The sequence below is a fragment of the Panthera pardus genome, unplaced genomic scaffold (assembly GCF_024362965.1).
Source record: "Panthera pardus isolate Hobbes unplaced genomic scaffold, ASM2436296v1 HiC_scaffold_10, whole genome shotgun sequence".
Classification (NCBI taxonomy): domain Eukaryota; kingdom Metazoa; phylum Chordata; class Mammalia; order Carnivora; family Felidae; genus Panthera; species Panthera pardus.
In genome coordinates, this window is record NW_026526655.1 from 59,798,859 (window position 1) to 59,814,353 (window position 15,495).

The window sequence follows — 15,495 nt, forward strand, 5'->3', positions numbered from 1 at the left end:
ACACAAACCAAAAATCCTGACTGTTAACTATAGAGAACAAAAAGATGGCTGCTGGGGGGGGGGGTGTGGGGGTGATGGGTGAAACAGGTGAAGAGGGTTAAGGAGTGCACTTGTCCTGATGAGCACTGAGTAGTGTAGAGAATTGTTGAATCACTATATTGTACACCTGAAGTGAATGTAACACTGTATGTTAAATAACTATACTTGAATTAAAATACGAAATACAATGAAAATATCTGTACAGAAAGTTGCAGAACTCCTGGTACTTTTAGTCTGAAAAAGAAACATCTAAAGACACAGAAGAACAAATCTTCTGCCTTAAGTCACCACGTCAAGATGGGAAAACGTGCCCCACCAATTCTGTGAGAACACAGGAAGCTTTGTTACCTTTGGCTACATCAGTGGCCCAGGTCATAATGTGATCCATGTCCATCTCTTCACTTCTGTTACTATTAATGTAATCATAGAGTGATCCCAGAGAAGCATATTCTAGTTTCAAAGGAAAGACAAGCATATAATTAAAATCCAGGTGCATTTCAGAAATAAGACTGTGTACCCATGAAAGGATTTAACAAAGGACATTAAAAGCACATAAGGACCGTTCCATGCTGAGGTTTCTTAAAGTTAATACCATCCTGAAAAGAAATTTGTCAAAGACAAGACCACCGACAGAACGAATACTAGAACTTCAACTGAGGCCGAAATCAAACGCCACTTGGATGGAGCTGAGAAACACAAAGAGGTGTCGGAAGAATGGATCTGAAACAAAGGCAGGCGTGTATGTAGGTATTTCTTTTAACAACTGTCATGAGAGAGAGAGAGAGGAAGATTAAATTCATAAGAGCATCTGTGTGACAAGGTAAACAAGAGCCCTCAAAATTTAAGCACACACACAAAAACCTTTGAGATATAAAAATGGCTTTGAGATATAAATTACCTACCATGAAGTTCGCCTGCTGTATGTGTACAATTGGGTGATTTTCGGTAAATTGACAGAGCTGGGCAACCACCACCCAATCCAATGTTAGAACCTTTCCACCATTCCAAGGGGTTCCCTTGTGCCCCTTTGCAGTTAAGCTCCGCTCTCAGCCCCAGCCCTACATACGGTCTGATTTCTTGCTCTACAAATGTACCCTTTCTGCACATTTCATATAAATGGAACCATACAACATGTGGCCTTTTGTGTCTGACTTTTTTCTCTTAATGTGATTCCGAGGCTCATTCATGCTGTACTCTATTCCTTTTTATTGCTGAATAATAATAATCCATTGTGTGGATCTACCACAATTATTTTTATTCATTCACCGGTTAATAGATATTTGGGCTATTCCTGATTTTTGGCTATTGTGAATAGTGTCCTATCAACATTTGTGTACATGCCTTTGTAAGGAAATATGTTTTCATTTCTCTTGGGTAGATTCCTAGAAGAGGAATTGCTGGGGTATATAGTAAGTTTATGTTCAACTTTTTAAGAAACTGTCAAACTGCTTTCCAAAGAGGCTGTATCATTTTATACTCCCACTAGCACTCTATGAGGGTTTCAGTTTCTCCACATCCTTGTCAAAACTTGGTATTGTCTGTGTTTTTAATTATAGCCATTTTAGTATATAATTCCAGTGGCATCTCATATTGTTAACTGCATCTTCCTAGTGACTAATAAAGTTGAACATCTTTTCATGTGCCTATTAGCCCCTAGTATATGTTCTCAGGCAAAATGTCTATTTGAATAGTTTTCCCGCTTTAAAATTAGGTTTATTAATATTGAATTTTAGGAGTCCCTTGTTTATTCTGGAAGCAAGTCCTTTATCAGATTTATGATTTTAAACATCTTCTCTGAGTCTGTAACTTGTCTTTTCATTCCCTTAACAGCATCTTTCAAAGACCAAAAATTCTTAATTTTGATGAAGTCAAATATATCATTTTTCTCTTTTATGGATTGTGCTTTTGGTGTCATATCTCAGAACTCTGCCTAACCCAAAAGTATACAGATTTTCTCCTGTTTTTCTTCTGAGAGTTCTACAGTTTTAGCTCTTCCACTTAGGTCTATGACCCATTTTGGGTTCATTTTTGTTATGTGGTTTAAGGGGAGGATTTAAGATAATTTTTTTTGCATGTGGACTTCTAACTGTCCTGGCACAATTTGTTGAAAAGACTACCTTTAATTTTTTTTTTTTTTATGTTTGTTTATTTTTGAAGGAGAGAGATACAGAGCGTGAGCAGGGGTGGGCAGAGAGAGAGAGAGAGAGAGGGAGACACAGAATCCAAAGCAGGCTCCAGGCTCTGAGCTGTCAGCAGAGTCCAACATGGGGCTCGAACTCACAAACCGCAAGATCATGACCTGAGGTGAAGTCAGACGCTTAACCGACTGAGCCACCCAGGCGTCCTGAAGAGACTATCTTTTACCCATTGTCTTGGCACCTTTGTTGAAAATAAATTAACAATCAATGTAGGATTTTTTCCCCTAAATTCTTAATTTTGTTACATTGGCTATATGCCTATACTTGTGCTGATACTACACCTATTCTTGTGCTATATTGCTGATTACTACAGACTTATAGTAAGTATTGATATGACATAGTGTAAGTCTTCAACCTTAGTTCTTTAAAAATCTAGGTCTTTTGCATTTCTTATGTGAATTTTAGAATCACCTTGTAATGTCTTATTTAAAAAAATTTGCTGGGATTTAGATATGAATCATTTTTGAATTCATAAAATCAATTTGGGGGGCACGTGGGTGGCTCAGTTGGTTAAGTGTCCAACTTTGGGTTCAGCTCATGATCTCACAGTTCTTGAGTTCTAGCCAGGCTCTGTGCTGACAGCTCAGAGCCTGGAGCCTGCTTCAGATTCTGTGTCTCCCTCTCTCTCTGCCCCTCCCCTGCTCACGCTCTCTCTCTCAAAAATTAATAAACATTAAAAAAATTTTTAATAATAAATCAATTTGGAGAATTGCCATCTTGACAATAATGAGTCTTCCAAACTATGAACATGTAATATTTCTTCTCCATATTATTTAGATCTATAGTTTCTCTCAGCAATATTTTATACTTTTCATGGTAAAAATCTTATACTTCTTTACTAAATTTATCCTCAACTATTTTATTCTTTTTGATACTGTGAATTAAATTATTTCTTTTTTCTTTTTAAGATTTTGTTTTTAAGCAATCTCTACACCCAACGTAGGGGTCAAACTTACAACCCCAAGATCAAGAGTTGTATGCTCTAACCAACTAAGCCAGCCAGGCACCCTGAATTAAATTGTTTCTTAATTTCATTTTTAGACTGTTCATTCTCGATATATAGAAATACAACTGATTTTTGTATATTAATCTTGGATCCTTGTGACCTTGCTTATGAGCTTTGGTAGATTTTGTGGATTCCTTGGGATTTTCTACACACAGGATCATGTCATATGAGACACTTCTTCCTTTCCAGCATAGACTCCTTTTATTTTTCTTATCTAATTGTACTGGCTAGAACCTCCAGTATAATGCTGAATAGATGTGGCAAGAGTGGAACCTCACTACCCTGTCCCCAGTCTTAGGAGAAGAGCATTCAATTTCACCATTAAGTATGACATTAACTGTGGGTTTTGTAGATGCTGTTTATCAGGTTGAGAAGATTCCCTTCTGTTACTGGTCTATTGAGATTTCTTACGCTAAATGGGTGTTGTAGTGTGGGTGCCAAAGGGTTTTGTCTTTTTGTCTATTATCTATTATAGTGCCTTACATTAATTGATTTCAGATGTTAAACCAACTGTGCATTAATTACATTAATTGATTTCACATGTTAAACCAACTGTGCATTTTGGGGATAAATTCCATTTGGTATATAATGGTATATAATTCTTTTTACAGGTGGCTGGATTCAGTTTGCTAATACAGATCTTCCTTGACTTACATTGGGGTTACATCTCAATAAGCCCATCATAAACTGAAAATATGGTTAAGCTGAAAATGCATTTAGTACACCTAACCTACCAAACATCAATGCTTAGCCTAGCTCACCTTAAACATGCTCAGAACACTTAGATTACCCTATAGCTGGGCAAAATTATCTAACACAGAGCCTATTTTATAATAAAGAGTTGAATATCTCATGTAATTTATTGAATGCTGTACTGAAAGTGAAATGCAGAATGGCTCTATGGGCAAAGAATGCTTGTAGGTGTAGTGGTTGTTCACCCTTGTGATCATGTATCTGAGCTCTGGTTCACTGCCACTGTTGCCCAGCATCACAACCGAGTACCGTACCACATACCACTGGGTCAAGAAAAGATCAAAATTCAAAATGTGAAGTACTATTTCTGCTGAATGCATATTGCTTTTGTACCACTGTAAAGTCAAAAAATTGTAACTTGGACCATTGTAAGTTGGGGACCTTCTGTACTCAGTTAAGAATTTTTGCATCTATGTCCATGAGGGATATTGATCTATAGTTTTCTTATTGTGTTTTTGTCTGGCTTTGGTAGTGGGATAATACTGGCATTACGGAATGAGTTAGTAAGTGTTCCTTCTTCCTCTATTTTCTGAAACAGTATGGGAAGGATTGGTGTTATTTTTTATATAAACATTTGGTAGAATCCACCATTGAAATCATCTGGGTTTGGGCTTTTCCTTATGGAAACATTTTAAATTACTAATTCTAATTTCTTTGTTATAGGTCTGTTTAGATTTTCTGTTTCCTCTTGAGTCCATTTTGATAACTTGCATCTTTATAGGAATTTGTTTATTGTATCTAAATTACCAAATTTGTTGACATAAAGTTGGTCAACTTCAAGTTTCTGTCCAGGCCATAGTACTATCCTCTCCTTCATTTCTGATTTTGCTAATATGTACATTCTCCCTTTTCTCTTGGTCAATGTAGCTACTGGTTTGTCAGTTTCACTGATCTTTTCAAAGACCAAATTTGTAGTTTCATTGATTCTCCTCTATTATTTTTCTGTTTTCTATTTTATCATGTTCTGCTCTCATCTTTATTACTTCCTTTCTTTGGCTTATTTTGGGTTTACTTGGTTCTTTTTTGTGGTTTCTTAAGATTGAAGTTTAGATTATCAATTTTGGGCTTTTTTTGACTTAGGTGTTTAAAGCTATAAATTTCCCTCTAAGTATTACTTTACCTGCCTCCTATGATTTTGTTATGTGCATTTTTCATTTACTCTGTCCAAAATATTTTAAAGTCCATTGTGATTTCCTCTTTGACTCACTGAGTATTTAGAAGTGTGTTGTTTAGAGGTGCCTGGGTGGCTCAGTCGGTTAAGCATCCGACTTTGGCTCAGGTCACGATCTCGCGGTTTGTGAGTTCGAGCCCCGCGTCGGGCTCTGGGCTGATGGCTCAGAGCCTGGAGCCTGCTTCCGATTCTGTGTCTCCCTCTCTCTCTGCCCCTCCCCTGTTCATGCTCTGTCTCTCTCTGTCCCCCAAATAAATAAACGTTAAACAAAAAAATTAAAAAAAAAAAAAAAAGAAGTGTGTTGTTTAATTTCCAAATATTTGGGGGTTTTTCAGATTTCTTTCTTGTGTTGATTTCTAACTTAATTCTATTGTAGTGGAGAACATAAATTGCATTATTACAATCCTTTTAGATGTATCGAGATTTATTTCATAGCCTCACTTATGCCGTATCCTGGAGAATGTCCATGTGTACTTAAAAAGAATGTGTATTTTTTGTTAAGTGGTGTGTTCTATGTATGGTGACTTAGATAGAATTGATTGAGAGTGTTTGTCAAGTCTTCTAGATCCTTGCTATTTTCCGTCTAGCTGTCCTATAAATTATTGAGAGTAGGGTAGTGAAGTCAAATATTGTTGAATTGCCTATTTATCCTTTACATTTTGTCAGTTTTTGCTTCTTGTACTTTGTGGACCTGTTGTTAGGTGTGTATACATTTCAGGAGCTCTATCTTTCTAATGGGATGATCATTATGAAATGACCCTATTCATCTCTATTTCTTCTCTTGAGTCTATTTTGTCTGAAATTAATGTAGTTACTCCAATTCTCTCATGGTTAGTGTTTGCATGATAGGTCTTTTTCCATCCATTTACTTTCAACGTTTCTGTGTCTTTGAATCTAAAATGTGTCTCTTGTAGAGGCGCCTGAGTGGCTCAGTCAGTTAAACATCCAGCTCTCGATTTTGGCACAGGTTGTGATCTCATGGTCATGAGATCAAGCCCTGCATTGGGACCCATGCTGAGTGCAGAGCCTGCTTGGGATTTTCTCCCTCTCTCTCTGCACCAACCCCTGCTCACACTTTCTCTCTCTTTCAAATAAACATTAAAAAATAAAATAAAATGTGTCTCTTATAGACAGCATATCGTTGGATCTTGTTCTTTTAAATCCAGTCTGACAATCTCTGTCTTTTGACTAGAAAGTTTAGACCATTCACACTTAATATAATTATTGATATGGCTGGATTTGATTTTGCCATATTGTTTTTTACATGTCTCCCACCCTTCTCAGTCATCTTCTCTTCCTTTACTGCCCTCTTCTATGTTAATATTTTTTATTTATAATTTAATTCCTCAGTTGATTTTTTTTCCTATATTTCATGAGTGGACTTTCTTCATGGTAGCTAAAGGGAATATAAAATACATCTTAATTTAGCACAATCTATTTCAACACTAAATTCTAGTAAAATAAACTGTTCTCTAATATAGCTCCATTCCCTCCCTCGTTTTTATGCTATTACTGTAAAATATATCTATATTTTTTAAGTAAGCAAAACAGCAAAAAAATAATTTTTAATTATTGCTTCATCCAACTTTATGTTTTTAAGGATGTTACAAGAAGAAATAAGAACAAATACATACATGGAGTGTTTTAGAGTAACCCACATATTTATCATTTCCAGTGCCCTTTATTTCTCCTTGAATTACTATCTGTTGTCATTTTCTTTTAGCCTGAAGGACTTCTTTCAGTATTTCTTGTACAGCAGAACTAATAACAAATTCTCTCATCCTTTATTCAAGCACATCTTTGCTTTGTTTTCATTTTTATTTTTTATTTATTTTTTTAAATGTTTATTTATTTTTGAGATAGAGACAGTGTGAGCAGGGGAGGGGCAGAGAGAGAGGAAGACACAGAAGCAGAAGTAGGCTCCAGGCTCGGAGCCTGGAGCACAGAGCCTGATGCGAGGCTCAAACTCACGAACCGTGAGATCATGAACTGAGCCAAAGTCGGACACTCAACTGACTGAGCCACCCAGGTGCCCCATCTTTGTTTTCATTTTTAAAGGATAATTTTTGCTGGATGTAATTTTTTCTTTCAGCATTTTATTTATTTATTTATTTTTAACGTTTATTTATTTTTGAGACACAGAGAGACAGAGCATGAACGGGGGAGGGTCAGAGAGAGGGAGACACAGAATCTGAAACAGGCTCCAGGCTCTGAGCTGTCAGCACAGAGCCCGACGCGGGGCTTGAACTCACGGACCGCGAGATCATGACCTGAGCTGAAGTCAGCCGCTTAACCAACTGAGCCACCCAGGCGCCCCTTTTCTTTCAGCATTTTAAATGTCTACTGTTTCTGACCTTTATTGTTGTAGATGAGAAGTTGCCATTAATCTTATTGTTATTCCCTTAGAGGTGAGAAGTTGTTTTTATTTACTACTTCCAAGGGTTTCACTTTGTCTTTAACAATCTAGTTTGTGTCTAGGTATGGGTTCTTTTGAATCTATCCTACTTAGAGTTCACTGAGCTTCTCCAGTACATAGATGAATGCGTTTTATCAAATTCAGTTTTTCTGGCCATTATTTCTTCAACTATTTTTGTTTTTTTCCATTTTCTACTCCTCTTCTCTTTCTGCTACTATTATACATTAGTACACCTGATGTCGTCCATAGGTCTCTGAGGTTCTATTCATCCTTACACAATTTTTTTCTCTTTTTCACACTGGACAGTTTCTATTGGCCCAGTTTTAAGTTCACTGATTTTTTTTCTTTGCTATCTCAAATGTGCTATTCAGTCACTCTACATTATTTTTCATTTTAATTATGGTCCTTTTCAATCCAGACTTTCCATGGGGTCCTATTAAAAAAAATTCTATTTACTTAATGAGATTCTTTGTTGTTTGATTCACTGTTTTAATTTTAATTCTTTAAATAGTTTCCTTTAGTTCTCTGAACATACTGATCCTTTGAAATCTTTGTATGTTAAATCCGAAATCTTAGGATACTTAGAAACTACTTCCATTCATGGCCTTTCTTCCTGAATATAGATCAAATATTTCTGTCTCTTTATAAGTCTAGTTACTTTTCTTAAAATTTGGACAGTTTAGATGATGTAGTGGAGCAACTCTGGATTCTGACTTCCCCCTTAAAAGTTGTTATTGATGTTTTTGTTTGTTTATTAACTTGCTTGGGTTAAATTTATGATATCTTTCTTTCCTACAGTATGCCCTCTGGTGATGTCTATGCTTATTTGTTGGTTTTTTTTTTTTTTTTATCTTGTTTTTATTTCTAAGTTTGGCCTTTTACAGGGATTGTCATATATCTCCACAGGTTAATGATCAGGCAATGGTTATACAGAAATTACGCTTAAATACCTTGGGCTGATGGATCTGTATGTAAGTAGGAGGACATTCAAAATTCACTGTAGCTTTTACTGTACACCAGACCTTTTTTGTCTCCGCTTTGTATTTTCATAGGCTCAGAGCCCATTAGGAGTATGTGTATAGCGTGGGCCCTCCCCAGTCTCTTTTCTGCATATGTATGGCCTCACTCAGGAATATATTTGCTCCAATCACAACCTTCTATTCAGGCTAGTAGGGCTGTGGGCCCTCCCTGTTCATGTGCCACCAGGACCATCACTGACAATGCTGCTGGGATGGAGGCATTACCCATGTTCCAATCTAGTGAGCACACTTCCACCGTGGCAAAAAAAAGCTGCCAATCCTCATGGCCGGCCCTTTGTGTGCCCTTTGCGCTGGTGTGGGGGTGGGATAAGAAGAACAAGAACAACTGTAGGCTAAAGTACTACTGATTCCCACTATTATTGTTCCAAATTCAGCAATTTTTCAAATATAAACACTTCTGAGATTGTTGTCAATTTGGTCAATTTCCAGAGCGCCAAAAATTTTGTCCAGATTCACAGATGCTTTTGGGGAGAGGATTTGCTAACTTCCTAATTCATTTGTAGCTGGCAGTCTCTCCCAGAAAATTCCACTTTATATTAAAGGCCAATTTGGAGAAAGGCTGGGCCTTATTTTGGGAGGCTGAGAATTATCCCATTCCAACTTTAATGATTTATAATAAGTATCAATATCATAATGATAGCGTCTAGAATATCAACAAATGGCTTTTTAAAATTTGTGAAGATATAAGGTAGGAACAATACTTTGAAACTAAAGTTAACTCATACAAGTAAATATATGTTATCATAAGAAATTATTCCTTGGGGCACCTGGGTGGCTCAGTCAGTTAAGCATCCGACTTTGGCTCAGGTCATGATCTCGTGGTTCACAAGTTCGAGCCCCACATTGGGCTCTGTGCTGACAGTTCAGAGCCTGGAGCCTGCTTTGGATTCTGTGTCTCCCTCTCTCTCTGTCCCTCCCCCCCTTGTGTGCTTGTGCGCATTCGCTTGCGTGCGCGCTCTCTCCCTCTCAAAAATAAACATTAAAAAAAAAGCCGTTAAAAAAATATATGTATTTGTCGTCTTCCTGTTTCTGAAACACAGCTCCAAAAACCCATGGAATTTTCTAAGCAATATGAGTAATGGGAGTATCTTTTGTTATATTTGGTCTTTGTCCTTGGTTCCTCAAATAGCTCCAGAGCCATCCAGGTAAAAAGAGTGTCTTGTTATTCATAACAAACCCCTTTTCACCACATCTGAGTTTATGTTAATGAAGTGACTTTTGGAAAGCCCCTAAGGATAAAGGCTATTTGCCAGGAGAACCAACCAAGAGACTAGAATCCACCCCTCCCCCCTCCCCCAGTACACATGTACCTCTGCAGAGGGGACAGGGCTGGAGGTTGAACATCCCCAATGCCAATGCTTTAATCAACCATGCCTGTGTAATAAAACTTATATAAAAATCCAAAAAGATGGGGTTGAGAGAGCTTCCAGATGGGTGGAGAGGAACATATCCACATTCTGGGAAGACTCACCCCAAACTCCAAAGGGACAGAAACTCCTGTACTCAGAACCCTTCTGGACTTCACTCTATGTATCTCTTTCATCTGACTTTTCATTTTTACCCTTTAATATCCTTTGTAATAAATCAGTAATCTAGTAAGTAAACTGTTTTTTCCTGAGTTCCAGTATTTAATCAAATCCAAGGAGGGCATAGTAGGAACCTCCTATTTATAGCCAGAGGTCAGAAGTACAGGTGACAACCTGAATTTGAAAGTGGCATCTGTTGTGGAGGGAAGGCACTCTTGTGGGATTGACCCTAACCTGTGGTATCTGACGCTATCTCCAGGTAGATCATGTTAGAATGCAGTTAAAGTGTGGAATACCCAGCTGGTGACGCAGAATCACCTGCTGTGAAGTATAGTAACTGGGAGTGGAGGGGACATACAGCAAGGCATTTTCATCTCCAATGGGATGTACGCTGAAAACCAGGCTAAGGTACTTGAAAAATGGATTCAGATAATGAAACAAACATGGATGTAGAAGATACATAATTGAAATTGTTTCATGAATGTGAGGGTGCAAGAAAGGCAGCACTATTATCTTATTTCATATAAAATGTGATCTTTAAATATGTGGGTAAGAAGACATAGTTCTTTCATCCTTTTGGTCTTCTCATTAGAAATTAAGGGCTCGCCAATACACATGTGATTATATGCTTTATTAACCACTTCATTTCTCCCTAGAACACAGTTTATTAGACTTTGGTATAAAGTATTTGTTTTAATTCTTTTTTAAAAAAATATCATTAAGAACCATATTAAGCAAACATCTCCTTTTTATTTATTTTTTCTTTTTTTCTTTTTTTAATTTGAGAGAGTGCACGCATGCAAGCAGGGGAGAGGGGCAAAGGGAAAGAGAGAGAGAATCTCAAGCAGTCTCCATGCTCAGTGTGGAGCCTAAGGTGGGGCTTGATCCCACGATTCTGGGATCATGACCTGAGCAGAAACCAAGAGTCAGCCGTTTAACCAACTAAGGCACCCAAGAGCTCCTCCTTTTGATTTCTAAGGTAATTTTTCCGTTTTAGTTTTAATGGCAATGATAGCTAGTTCTGAAAAATGTAAACATATAGTCAGTCTTGTTAAAACAAACACCATTATCTCAAATCTCTTTGTAATAAAATATTACCAAAACCAAGCTTAGTTTGGATTATAATAGAACAAACGAATTTAGGTAAATGTCTGGAATTTGTTATAACAAGACATGACATTTGTTTCTAATTGGCTAATGAGAAAAGACCAACACAATATCAAAGCATGCAAATTAGATGTGTCTGTGCCTAAAATAAATCAAGTTCAAGTTCAAGGAAGTGAGATCAGGCACTAACAAATTAATATGTTTTCCATGGTTGAGTTTAATGAGAATTTGGGCCTGTTGAAGAATCATGTAGAACTAGTATCCTCCTCTCTCCTCTCTTCGAGTAGTAGAAGAGGTCATGTAGAATCGGTAACAAACTTAAGAGGTGACAGCAGCCCTAGACACAAAGATTTAATTCCCTAGGCCTCTGAAACCCTCAACCACCTTCCCCTGAAGTCCTGGGACCCAGTCTGCCTCCAGGTACTTTGTGCAGCTTCCTCTCCAATGTGGCTACAAAAGAACTACATGACCTAGTATCTAACAATCCCACCTTCCTCCCCAGGGGTTATCTCACCATTACACTCTGAATCATCAAGTATGTGTGTAAACACCTATCAAGAAAACAAAAATAAAAGAATGGGAGTAGTACAGAATTAAGAGGTTTCCAAAGATCAAAGAAAAGGTGACCCATTACTGTATCTTTTCTTTTGACTTTGTAGTCTGAGTTTTAGTCACTCCATTTCTTTGTAGGTCTGGGGGAAAGAGGCCCACTTCCCCTCCAAGAGAAATAAAGTGGCAGTTGCCTCTAGAATTCTTCCTCGCGTCCCCCTATAAGCAGGTTTTTTAAGTCTGTGATGAAAAGTTTCAGGACACACACACACACACACACACACACACACACACACACACACTCCCACCAAGAAATCATCTATTCTAGTCCCTTCATTCACATGGGAGAAAACTGAGACATAGATCGTCAGAGATCCATCAATGCAGCTTTGGCAGAATCATGACAAGACCTCACATCTCCCAATTCCAATACCAGTGTCCATTCTATTCCAACACTGACAAATCATTCTTTCAAGTCCTCCGTATGAGTGACAACAGCTGCTTGCTGCAACAACCTTTTCTGTTAACAAACTCAAGTGGAATGGATTCAAGTTTCCCCTCTCAGAACCCCAACATCTGAGAAATCTGACAGAGTTCAAAAGAGGGGGAGCCAGCTAAGCTGGATGATCAAGGTCTATGTGCCTGTTTGTCTCTCTGTTCTCTCTTCACCTTCTCTCTTCACCTCCCCATATTAAGACTTATTTGTGCTCATTTCAAGAGGCAGAATAGCTGTTATCATCCCCAACCCATCTGATCTCCCCAATTAGGCTCAGTTGGCAAATAGCCTGCTACCCACGCACAGAACATGGCTTGATCTTTAAGCTACAGGTCATTTGAGAAGTTCACATTTATTTGGTGGATACTTGTAAACAATTAAAATTAGTATTTCTAGAAACAAAAATAATCTTATCAAATTAATACACTTTAAAACACCAAAACTTGGCTAAGAAGTGTCTTTAATAATCAACCTCACAGGTCAATAAAAGAGCCACAAATACACAATTTACTATTACCTGACAATTGTGAAATTTGTGTGGTTTTAAAGAAATGTTTAATGTTAACAGTTGCTTATTACTGGCTCTACAGAGAAACAGACATGGATCTAAAAAGAGCTAATCAATTATAACCAAAGATGTGGGGCAGGTCTAGGTATGAGCACGGAATGCTAGAGGGGTGCATGAAATAAAGGACCAGCTAGTCCATTAAAAAAAAAAAAAAAACTAAATAAAATCAAACTTACTCATCCAACTCCTTGGATCCTTTCTTCCTCTTTTGGATGAGAAGACCCAAGGTGAGTATGCTGGCTAACAATGAATGTGTTTCACATCCTCCTTGGGACTCAGAATAAACTCTTGGAAAAAGGAATTCACACCATGACTCAGGTCCCTTTTTCTATTCCTCATCCTCACCTCGAGAAGCTACAAAACTTCATAAATAGTCCACTGAGTTCATTAAAGCTAATGTCTTCCACTCAAAAGTATTAAACGTCAAGGGTACAAGACAAGAAGCACAGTATCTAATCTATCTCTAATCTAATAGTATCTAATAGTATAGTATTAGCATAGTATCTAATCTAATCTCTTTGGAGCGCCATGCTTTCATCTGCTAGGTAAGAATAATTTAAGTCACAAACGAGGAACAGAAAACTGGATTCAGATTTTAAAGGTAAACCCAACTAGTTAAAAGTAAATACGATGGACGAGGGAGCGGGGAACAATATGGTACCTGGGACAGGACAAGGTTTAACTTTAGTCAGAAATATGACGTAAGTTAAATGTGGTTTACACCCTAACACTGTAACTCATTCTTGGGTATGCAGGTTAACAGGAAAGAGCAGAAACTGCCACATTACCCCATTTTAGGCATAGAGCTAAATACATATAGCTAAATAGGGATAAAATTCCCTCCATGTAAGAACTTAGGTAAAAATGCTATTTATCAGAGTAAGAGCCTGTTAAACTGCTTGCTACTCAAAGACAGAAGTTACAGAACCATATCCCTTGGATGGGAAGAACTGGTGCCCTGAGCGTCTAGAGCCCAGGCTGCATTTAAGAAGAGGCGCTTCTGTAGAAGGTCAATCTGAGAAATTTAGTGGATCTACCACTAGCTGGATGACCTTGGGAAAGGTACTTAGAGTTTTAGTTTCTTATTTATGAAATAGAAATTACTTTACCTATCTTATGGGGTTATTGTATGTGTTAGATGAGAGCGTTTATAAGAAAGTACTGAATCCAAACCTTTTTATTGAGGGTTATTTTGGTTATTACTTTCTGTAAAGAAAATTATAGGTGTTACCACTATAGCAGAAGAAGACAGGGTTAATCTTTTAAGGTTTCTTGTTGGTTTTGTTTTAATCAAAGAACAGCCATGATAAAGAACATGACCAAAGTCATTTATTATAAAATTGAATGTTATACTTATTATAGACCTAAAGCTGCTTATTGGATTGTACAAATATGAGCACAAAGTATTAAAAACATGGGTCTTTGTTTTTATATGGCAACATTTTCTGTGTGCTCCTTTCTGGAAAGGGTATTCCCATCAGTTATAAACTGCTGCTCCAAATGTGATAATTTAGATCAAGGTCATTACCAACCCAGATGACCAAACCTGAAAAATATTATTCTCACGTCAGAGACCTTGAGGAAAGAATGCTCTAAAGGGATTAAAATACCTTGCAAAGAATTACAACATGAACAGCTCAAGAAATCTTAATTTGTAAAAGGTCATGGAGTTACAAAAAACATTGCTCATTTCAGCTAATTAAATGAAATTTTAGTTAAACGGCACCTTTAAATATTGGTATTGCAGCTGCGAGTGCATTTAAATAGCATTTACACAGATATAATTAGCACAATTAAACATGGGTAGAAGTGGAAACACCATTCTTAATTATATTGATATAATCAGTTTTATTAATGCTTTATAGCAACAGAAGTGACATCTGACAGTAGCACACAATTCATGACTGAACCTAATATCAAGCATTTTAGCATATTAAGGAATCTAAAGCTAGGTAATTGGGGAAAGAAAAGTCAAATGATTTGTGCCTACCTGTGACGATACCATAGTTGGGAGGTTCAAGAATTACTCCATAAAACTGGATGATGTTTCTGTGACTGAGGACACTGAGTATTTCTGCCTGTACAAAAATCAAATACAAAGTTACATAAAATTTCACCTTTATAAAAGTCTCATAAAATAGGTTTCCTATTCAATTTCCTTTAACATACATTTACAAAGATATATATGTGTGCTCAACAAGTATGGGATGCTGATAGAACTCTGTCTTAGCAGTTGTCTTGAAAGTTTAAGGATTTAAAAAAAGTTTGTTTTAATGTTTATTTTATTTGTGAGAGAGACACAACACACACACACACACACACACACACACACACACACACACACATATATGCAGAGTGTGAGCGGGGGAGGGGCAGAGAAAGAGGGAGACAGAATCTGAAGCAGGCTCCAGGCTCTGAGCTGTCAGCACAAAGCCCAACGCGGAGCTCGAACCCATGAACCGTGAGATCATGACCTGAGCCTAAGTGGGACGCTTAACCAACTGAGCCACCCAGGTGCCCAAGTTTAAGAATTTCTATTGAAACTTCCTAAAAATGTAAAAAGGAAATGGGGTTGAAGTGGCAACAACAGAACTGCTCCCTAGCAGGCCAGCATGACTGATAGTGG

The 15,495-nt window shown here is 37.4% G+C and overlaps 1 protein-coding gene across 4 annotated transcripts in view; it reads right to left on the minus strand.

The window, feature by feature from the left end:
• The window catches only part of MAP3K20 (mitogen-activated protein kinase kinase kinase 20), a 191,713-nt gene that overhangs the window by 82,121 nt on the left and 94,097 nt on the right, over nucleotides 1-15,495 (minus strand). For all 4 annotated transcript variants that reach the window (XM_053907642.1, XM_053907644.1, XM_053907640.1 and 1 more), the window contains exons 3-4: nucleotides 14,860-14,947; nucleotides 388-489 (exon numbers count right to left, since the gene is read on the minus strand). In XM_053907642.1, coding sequence (XP_053763617.1) covers nucleotides 388-489; nucleotides 14,860-14,947 — 190 coding nt within the window. The remainder of the gene's footprint in view (nucleotides 1-387; nucleotides 490-14,859; nucleotides 14,948-15,495) is intronic.